The sequence below is a fragment of the Corylus avellana genome, chromosome ca11, assembly GCF_901000735.1.
Source record: "Corylus avellana chromosome ca11, CavTom2PMs-1.0".
Classification (NCBI taxonomy): Eukaryota; Viridiplantae; Streptophyta; class Magnoliopsida; order Fagales; family Betulaceae; genus Corylus; species Corylus avellana.
Window position 1 is genome coordinate 11,648,500 of NC_081551.1, and position 10,198 is coordinate 11,658,697.

General features: G+C 38.2%; 1 protein-coding gene and 1 long non-coding RNA gene across 2 annotated transcripts in view; both read right to left on the reverse strand.

The window, feature by feature from the left end:
• LOC132165264 (uncharacterized) overlaps positions 1 to 625 on the reverse strand; it is a 2,388-nt gene extending 1,763 nt beyond the window's left edge. Inside the window, exon 1 of the long non-coding RNA XR_009438479.1 lies at positions 577 to 625. This is a non-coding gene — a long non-coding RNA (uncharacterized LOC132165264). The remainder of the gene's footprint in view (positions 1 to 576) is intronic.
• An 8,381-nt stretch (positions 626 to 9,006) lies between these two features.
• On the reverse strand, positions 9,007 to 9,652 carry LOC132165072 (uncharacterized). Its single transcript, XM_059575577.1, has 4 exons — positions 9,581 to 9,652; positions 9,346 to 9,498; positions 9,171 to 9,257; positions 9,007 to 9,063 (listed from the first exon to the last, which is right to left on the reverse strand). The coding sequence occupies exons 1-4, from the start codon at positions 9,650 to 9,652 to the stop codon at positions 9,007 to 9,009; spliced, it is 369 nt and encodes a 122-aa protein (XP_059431560.1).
• Positions 9,653 to 10,198: the final 546 nt, after the last annotated feature.

The window sequence follows — 10,198 nt, forward strand, 5'->3', positions numbered from 1 at the left end:
TTTTGCTATCATTCACCCGATTTTCCTCCTTTCGGCTTGCATGTTGCTTGAAGTTGTCTTTTTGGTGTCCTCCTCTTTGTTGATTATGAGTGCTAACACGGCTGATGTGCTCTTCTTCGTCCCGCCTACCACGGGTTTCCTCGCGATGAGACTGCTCTAATACCCGTAGACGAAGTTCTACATTTTGCCGTGTCAAAGCTTCGATTTGCGCTGCCATTGCTGCAAAGCGTTCAGGATCTCCTATTTCCGGTTGACAGGGAGGTATGTTGTGTTGAACCGGTCCCTGCTGAACTATGGGATCAACAGGGTTGATGCTGATAACTGGATCTATCGGGTCAATCTGGCCGGCGTGGTTGACCAATTTCGGATTAGGCTGGACCAATGGACCAACATGGTTGGCTATTTCCGTTTGTGACTTTCCCTGCCGGATTGCCACACTTCCTGATCGTGTTGTGGCCACCATGACAAAATTTCTTCTTATTCGGGATAGAGTATCCCCGAAATGTAATAATTTGGAATAAGAATTACCTTAAGATCAAATCAGATCCGAACAAATTAACAAAATATGAACAAAACCCAAATAAAAGAAAATCAGAAACAGAAAACTATGAACCTCACCAGTCACCTGAAATCCAAACAAAAAATATATATATTAAGGATTGAAGGTGCCGATCGGCGATCGTTGTCCAGAGGCTCTTGCAGTCTTCAATCTTGCGATTTGCAGGCCTTGCGGGCCTCACCGTCTTGATGAGTTTTTCTCTTTTCCTCCTCCTAGGTGATTGTCGACTTAAGGGTAAGACATATATATATATATATATATATTTTTTTTTTTTTTTTTTCTTTTGTTTAGCGTCGGAGCCAGGAGGAGTTTTTTTTTTTTTTTTTTTAAGGGGCAGTAACAAAATTTTGTAGGAAAAATACTTAAGAAATTTTTTAAAATTTTCTTTTACCAGGGACGACCGCCCCCAGGTCGCCCCCACATATATCCGCCACTGTTGTTCGGGCTTAGCTAACTCACTGTCAACGTCTTCAAATGAAGAAGGGCTGAACCGAATAAGAAGACCTTCAACAAACATTGCCCAAGTGGGCGTTCCATGGCTTGCTTCAAGCCAATCATACCATTGAACGACTTCCCCTTCAATATATCCAGATGCAATGTTAACTCTAGAAGTTTTGGGTGTTTCATAGAAACGAAAAAATCGTTATGCTTGGGACACCAAACTGGATGGATCATCTTCATTCAAACGAGGAAAGTCTATCTTCATGCACAATAAATTGTGTTCATGAATGTGATTACGTACTCTGCGCTCCTCTTAGATGATTTGAAAAATAAGCTTCTTGAACTGCTTAAAAAGCCTTGAGAAATTCCTAACACTCGGCTTTTGTTGGTGTTTGTAGAGCATGCAAATTTTATTTTGGGAAATCATATCTAAAATCCTTAGGTAAACGCGCTTTTTTTTAAAACTCCCTGGGTATTTTTTTTCGGAAATTTAGTCTCTGGGTCACTCGAAACTACTTAAAAACTCCTTACCGTTAATTTTTGTTAACTTCCGTTATTTGAGTTAAACGCACCGTTTTACTTAAGTCCACCTCAGTAGAATTTTGTATCCTACGTGTTCACATTGGACACGTAGGATATAAAACTCACCGTTTTGGACCATCCAAAACGGTGAGTTTTGGCTTAAACTTGAGGGCTTCTTTTTTGAAACCCTCAAGTTTCATACGGTCACAATACCAGCCTCCCGATACACCTCAAGCGGCAACCCACCGACGCAGACGCCACCGACGCAGACCCCGCCGGCGACAGGACCCACCGGAGACAGAACCACCGGCGACAGAGGCCACCGGCGACAGTACCCACCGGTTAAATCACCCATTTCGGCGTCACTTTTCCGGCTAGGTTTCCGTCAAATCACAATATTTTGAATCGGAAAAAATCTGGTTTCGACGAAGGTATTTTCCGAAATTTCTTTGTGGGTTTTGTTGATTGACTGAAATGGAAGCCTTTAATAGTTGTTTTTTGAATTTTTTTGTTGTGTTGGAAGCATTTGGTCGAAACCCCATCCCCAACCTGTTTTTTGTCCAACATCTGTCCCCATCCGCAACTTGTTTTTTGTCCAACATCTGTCGAATATTGCACTTTTGAGCCAATATTAGTGTTGATTGGCAGTGGGTGTGGTCCACCTTGGTTGTGGTCCTGGAATGGGACAGTTGTTGTTTCGTGTGCACTGGCAGGTTTGGTCAAGGGGGATTTTGTCGTGTTAGGCAGAAGGGATTCTATCAATTTTTTTCTGTAGGGCTTAATTTCCTTCCATTTAATGTACAACTCAACTTGCTCAATATACAACTCACCGTGCTCATTCTAGAAGGGGATTGATGTTCTGAATTTGTAGAAGTCAAATTTGGTGTTTAATTTATCTGTTATTTTAATATGGGATTTAATTTGGATGAGGCATTGATAATGAAATAGTAATTTGAAGATGGTATATATATATATATATACTGTTCTTTATATTTAAAATTTTTTTCCTTTAGTAGTTAGCTCAACCACATTTTGCCTTAAACAGAAGGTTTTATTATCTCATGAGCTGTCTTCTAGGATAAATTGTCTATATCCTCTTGTGATAGCTTTCCAATATGAGATTTAATCTCTCACGCTCACAAGTGTATATAATTGTACCTATATTCAACTACTTTCTTGGATTACATGCCCTCCATGCTATTGTGCATGGTAAATTTCATGTCAATCTGGTGGGATTTACTATAATCTAAAACTTATTTATTTATAAGCTTGTTTAAAATTCTTTTTAAAGAAACTTTATCTTTAACATTTCCAGATTAGACAGTTTCTAATCTCTCATTCTCTTAATATTTAGCAAGCATGATGGACATGTATATTAATATAATGTAATGGTGACTTTGGCAAAATAGTGATCCTATGGAAAGTTATTAAGTAGCAAATGTAACTTAAACCTGCCTCTTTTACGTATATTGATGAATTTTTGCATAATTTAAGGCATTGAATAGGTTAATGGTTCTTATAGAAAGAGAAATTTTTTACATGTATTGTATGCATTTGTTGATCTTTCCACATATAACAATGAGCGAAAAGTGCACTTTGCACCTATAACATGCATGTGCAAAAGTATATGTTTATTATTACTATTATGTTTTGTCCTTTTTTCCCAATTGAATGGTTGCCAACTATGTCAACCTAACTTCCAAAATCAGCTTAAGTTGGGCATCTTGAGTCCAAAACATGCATGTATAATTTTTAATGATATATATATATATATCATTAAATCATTTCATTTCATGCAATAGATAGATATTATTGTTTTTTGTGTTTTCTTGTATTGACAAATATTTTTTCTTACACTCTTTTATATTTTTTCTTACACTCGTTTATATGTTTACAGATATGGCTGTCAATATAATCATGCACCACGGTGGAACAATGACCCATACCCCATTTAAATACGTTGGTGGCGACGTCCATGAAGTGAAAGGCTATGATGTTGACTATTTTAGTATGTGGGAAGTCAAAGAGTTGGTTCGTGACTTAGGATACATGAGCGACGTTAGATGTTGGTATAATGTCGGTGATGGTCCACATAATCAAGTGATATCTTTAAATAGTGATGCAGACGTTGTAGATTTTGTAAATATTATGGCTGAGTACAGAGCACAAGATGTTCATTTATACGTTGAACATATGGTGGACAGTGCTATAATAGTAGATGAGCATTTATTTCTTGAAGCTGTTGAAGGACAACATGGAGAAGGTGGTAGCGGGGTGGGTGAGATACCTAATACTGCCCAGCATGACGGAGATGGAGAAGGTGGTGGCGGGGTGGGTGAGATACCTAGGGCTCCCCGTCATGATGGAGATGCAGAAGGTGGTGGCGGGGTGGGTGAGATACCTAGGCCTCCCCTTCATGATGGAGATGGAGAAGGTGACGGGGTGGATGAAATACCCCGTGCTGAAGGTAGTATACTTATTTCTTATTTGTTAACTTAATTGTTTTTTCAAATAATATATCATGAGAGCACTTAGCCTTCCCTTCCTGAATGACTAACAACAAATTTGATTGTTTCTTTTAGGGATGGAGGACATACCTAATGCTGCACGTGAAGATGGAGATGTACAAGGACAAGGTGGAGAAGGTGGACATTCTCAATCAAAACATTTCAAAAGCCCCCGAGTTAAAACTAAAGCTGCCCGTTCTGTTACGCCATCCAAGAAACCAAGCGGGCAACCGACCACCAGCCGAGGAGGTACATAGAAATTGAAATTGAGTTGGACTCTTATGTTGTCACAATTATTTATGGTTTTTATTAGTTGATTCTTTTGTTTTAGGTTTTTTATTTTAATTTTTGTATATATTTTTCAGTACGTAGAAGAAGAAGAAGACGGGTTGCTCAACCGGTTTTGCAGGACGAGGAAGACAATCAGAATGTTGGTGCGGACACCGTGCCCAAAACTGGTAAAAAAAAAATGGACGTGGTGGTAGGCCACGGAAGAAGAAAGTGGAAGAGGATATTGATGAAGTTATCAAGGAGTTGTTGACTGACTTCGAAGCAACCGATGGCGAGGATGAGGACCTTTTCTATGATGCTGCTGAGGTCAATAAAGAGAATGATGGGACGTCCAAATGGTGGGAAAAAGTTGACATTAACATAGGTGATAAAGGAGCCGATTTTGGGGAAGAGGAATCTGATGATGAAAGTGATGGTCTTGCAAGTTTGCAAGAAAGTGATGCTGCCGAGGTTGGAAAAAAAAGGAAGCGGTATAGACAGTTCAATCTGAAACATGACTTGAAGATTCCAGTGACGTTTGAGCTTGGGGATCAATTTGCAGATTCAAGTTCCTTCAAGATGGCACTGAAGACGCATGCTGTGCAGAAAGGGTTTGATTACAACTACAAGCACAATGACACGAGTAGGGTGAGTGCAGTCTGTAAATTAGACCATTGCTCATGGAGGATTCATGCCTCTACTGATGCTACCAGGACTTCTTTTCAAATTAAGACGTACTACCCGGTTCATATTTGTGGTAATCAGTACGAAAACTCCAGATGCGATGTTGAGTATCTTGTTCGTGCTTATAAGAGGGACTTCAAGGATGACCCCACGTGGACACCATATGCATTGAAACAGAGGGTGAAGAGAGACCTTAACATCGATGTTCCTATTGACCGTTGCTATAGAGCGAAGAAGGAGGCATTGCATCAAGTTTTTGGTAGGCACTCTAAGCAATATCGCCTCACACGGAGATACGCAATGGCAATACTCAGCACGAACCCTGGTAGTAGTGCTTTTGTACACAGAGATGGAGTATTCTTTCAGCGGATGTATATTTGTCTTGATGCATGTAAGAAGGGGTTCAGACATGGTTGTCGGCCCATAATTTGTTTAGATGCTTGTCATCTAAAGGGGGAATATGGGGGGCAATTGTTGTGTGCCATAGGCAAGGATGGCAACGACGACATGTTCCCCATTGCAATTGCTGTGGCCGAGGCAGAGACAAGAGATTCATGGCAGTGGTTCATTGCCATTTTATTGGAGGACTTATGCGGGCCAGAAGGCGGACTTGGTTGGACTATAATGTCTGACAGACAGAAGGTATTTAGTGTAAAATACTATTTATGTTCTTATTGTGTTATTTTATTCCTTTTATTCCTTTATGTTGTTCCATATAATTTAACATAAATTTATGTGTGTAGGGGCTTGGAATTGCAGTTGAGGCTGTGTTGCCACATGCTGAGCATCGCTTTTGTGTTCGGCATCTACATGCGAACCTCAAAGCGAAAGGCTACACCGGGAAAGCTATGAAGGATGAGTTGTGGGGGGCTGCACGTGCAGCCAATGTTTATGCGTTTGACCATCACATGCAGAATATATTGTCAATGGAGAAAGGTGCACACGATTACCTTAGTGGTGTACCGAAGGCATCATGGTCCAGACATGCTTTCAACTGCCAAACCAAAAGTGATATGTTATTAAACAACTTGGCCGAGAGCTTCAACGCGTGGATTAAGGAAGCTAGGATTAAGCCTATACTGACTATGCTTGAAGAAATTCGTCTGCAAATAATGGCACGCTTCCAGCAGAAAAGGAATGGAATCCGGTCGACGCACTACACAATATGCCCAAAGATCCAGAAAAAATTGGAGAGGTCAAAAAGTGGTGCAAGGAATTGTATTAGTCGGTGGCAGAATGAGTTGGAGTTTGAGATCGAGGACATATACGAGCCACGGCGTTTAGTCCGGTTAGATCATCGCACATGCACATGTGGACGATGGCAGGTGAGTGGGATCCCTTGCTCACATGCTTGTGCTGCAATTTACATGCATAAACAAAAACCAGAGGATTATTTGGATGATTATTACAAGATGGACAAGTATATGCAAGGATATACAGCTCGAGTGTATGGCATGGAAGGTCCACAGACATGGCCAGCTGATGATCCATGCGATGAAATCCAGCCACCTATCATTAGAAGGGCTCCTGGTCGACCAAAGATTAGTAGGCGAAAAGCTGTAGATGAGCCAACTAACCCCTACAAGCTAACCCGTAGTGGATATATTGTTAAATGTGGAAATTGTGGGGGTTTAGGGCATAATTATAAAGGTTGTCATTTACCTTTGAACCCAGACCGGAAGAGGTGGAAACCGAAGAAATATAAGCCGAAAAAAGATGCTACTCAAGCACAGGTAAAACAAATACATTTTACAACATAAGGTTCATATTCCAAAATTTGTTAACTTAATTATTATTGTACAAGTAATATAATAATTATTGTTGGTATTTGTCTGAATGTTTGGTTAAATTATTGTAGGGATCACAAGCTCAACCCCACCCAGAAGCAGAAGCCCACGGATCATCACAGCCAAGTGTACGTACACGTAGGGCTACTCAGTCACAGGTAAAATTCAAGTTTTTTTTTTTTATTAAGAAAACTCTTATTTCCCGATGATTCCATAGCTGCTCACTAATATATGAAAGTTTGCTAAAATTGGTGGTGGGTACTATTCACAATTCTGGTTGAGATTATGGTATATTTCAATTAAATTAAGCTCGAATTTGGGTTAGTGTGAAGTGCATTCAATAAGCTGCTTTGAGCTACAGCATTGTAAAGTAAATTAAACCAATGCTGCTTTGAACTGCAGCATTGGTTTAATTTTTTACTCGACAGGGATGGAAAAGGCATCGGATGCTTTGGAGTTTGCAGGCCGGACTTTAAGATAATTTCCTGTGTATGTGGCTACCAATGGATTGTCCTAAGTCATCACCATACAAGTGTCCCACATCATTAATTCCCAATATTGTCACCAAGTTCTTCAATTCTACGGCTGTCAAAAAAATTAAAAATATATATATTACTTGTCATTCTAAAATGAGGAAAAACCAAAAGGTATAACTTAATATTGGTTTGTCCTGTTGTTGGCTTGTAACTTTTAATTTTGCTATGCATCTCCAGCAATAATCCTTGTTATCAAAAAAAGCTAACTTTACTATAATAGAAACTGGTTATTGAGATGTGATTTTGTCTTTGCTTATGTAATGGATGAACTCAGTATAGCTATTTAGGATAAGGTCCGATGGTGTATGCATTTTTTCAGAAAACATTGATGATACTATAATAGAAGCTAACTCTACTTATCAAAAAATATATAATCAATAAGTAATGGGAGCTAACTCTAAGCTGGAAGTTTGGGAGGGTGCTTTAAGTTTAAGGTTAAGGAGGGTGCTTTAATCTTTGATTTCTATTAGAAAATTGTCTATTTAAAGAAGTGTTTGTAGAAGTAATATAATAATTATTTGGAAATGCTTCATAATCTTTTCCTTTTTTTTTAACGCATTTTTTGGATCCCAACATGAACGACAGGCAGAGGTAGAAGCCCCCGGGTCATCACAGCCAAGTGTACGTACACGTAGGGCTACTCAGTCACAGATAAAATCCAAGTTTTTTTGTGATTAAGAAAACTCTTATTTCACGATCATTCCCCCCCCCTTTTTTTTTTTTAAACGCATTTTTTGGATCCCAACATGAACGATAGGCAGAGGTAGAAGCCCTCGGGTCATCACAGCCAAGTGTACGTACACGTAGGGCTACTCAGTCACAGGTAAAATTCAAGTTTTTTTTTTTTTTATTAAGAAAACTATTATTTACCGATGATTCCATAGCTGCCCCCTAGTATCTAAAAGTTTGCTGAAATTGGTGTTGTAATTTAGTAAATTAGTCTGCGGTTTTTTTTTGCACTTAAAAAACTCATATACTTGTGCTTAATTTGTAATATTCACAATGATTTCCGGTTTTTTTTTTTTTTTATATGTTGGTATTTGTCTTAATTATTATTTTTGTTAATGCATTCTTTGAATCCCAACATGAACCACAGGCGGAAGCAGCAGCGGAATCATCACATCATGGTAGTACACGTAGGGCTACACGTATACTAAGAAGCCGAGGAAGTGGTGCCACACAATGATCACATTTATCACTTACAAGATCTCTTCATTTTGCCTTTTTCCCGTATACCTATTTCATAATCAAGTGATATGTCGGCTTTTTTTGTTTTATGTTTGTAATATAAAAAACAATTGGGGGATTCATTTTGGGACTTTATATGCTTGTAAAATTCAATGTTGTTCATGAAGCATTAAACGTGCACTGTTGTATATTGAATTATATTTTGGAATTTCGTCATGGCAATTACCAATTCCAGATTGTATTAGTGGACGGATAAAATTAATTCTGCCTGCAAATTCTACTGTAGGGTTCAATATTTCAGACTTAAGAGCAACATACAAATAATCATAAATCGCCGCATACAAATAAAACTAATGCATGGAAATAATTGTTCCATAAAAGTAATCAGCCAACCTGATAATTACGAACAATCTGGATTTTTACATAATTGTTACATAGAAGCCATAACCATATATCCACGTGGACAACATAGCTCAGTAAAGAATATCCTTGACAACAACAAAATAGATAGTCTATTCCACTGATAATAATCTAATTGCCTCATTCCCATGCCTCAATGCCCCATCAACCTTAGACAAATCAACAGTACACAAATCACCAACAAAAAAACCAACAAATATGTTTGGATCTTTAGTTGTCCCCTAAGTAATGACACTTCACATTTCAGGGAATGAACTTGTTTATACAACGCAGGTAGGACCTCCCTTCCGCGAGCACAAGTTTCTTCGTCATACCATTGGAAAAAACGACATTGGCCAACTTTCTGTAATTACACAAAAAAAATCTGATAATTACGAACAAGTACGAAGTAATAACTATTTGTTAAAACCAAATTATCCAAATTCAAATACCTTTTTACGGTCATACATAGCACACCCATAGAATCGCCTCCCAGGATTTTTTATAGTAGTGGATGTTATAATTGGGCTTGTAAGTCCGCACCTACACTGCACAGGTTCCATATCCTCTTTCACCGATGATGTTATAGATGCCGACGACATTGACTGTTCATTTTACAGTAAAACCCACAATTATTAGAAGTAATCACAGTTCCCTAATGGGTTTCACTAAATAAAATTCACAAACCTTTTTCATCTTCCCATCGTAGAATTCGCTTTCATTGTATCCTATCCCGAAATCTTTCTTCCTCCTGTTCATCTTATAATATGAACCTAACAATATATAACTGACATGTGAGAGAATAATCAAGATCATAAAAGAAAAATAAAATCAAGCTTCCCAAAAAATTATTCTCACTTCAATTTGTAATCTAAACAATACTGGGAAAAAAAATGTACCATAAACCCTAAACAAAAGATAATCACATTGTTTAAAATGTGATTCCCCTGCAGAAATAGTACTGCTCAATTTGTAATCTAAACAATACTAAGTTGTTAGTGTAGTAGCTGGAGATGGTATATGAGCATAGGCGGCTCCCTACAAACATGCAAATATGCAGTGTAATCAAACATGCAATAAAAAGAAATTAGCCGTAACATCCAACCACGTATATAATACTGCTCAATTGTAGAATGATGAAACTTCCCTAAAAAAATTTACGAAGTCATCAAAACCCAACCAACCACAATCTATCATATCCCAACAATAATACCACTTTTTTCTCCATTGAAAAATACTTTTCTTCCAAATGTTAATACTAATATGATTAACATTTCTTCCAGTAATTGACCTTTCTTCTTATCA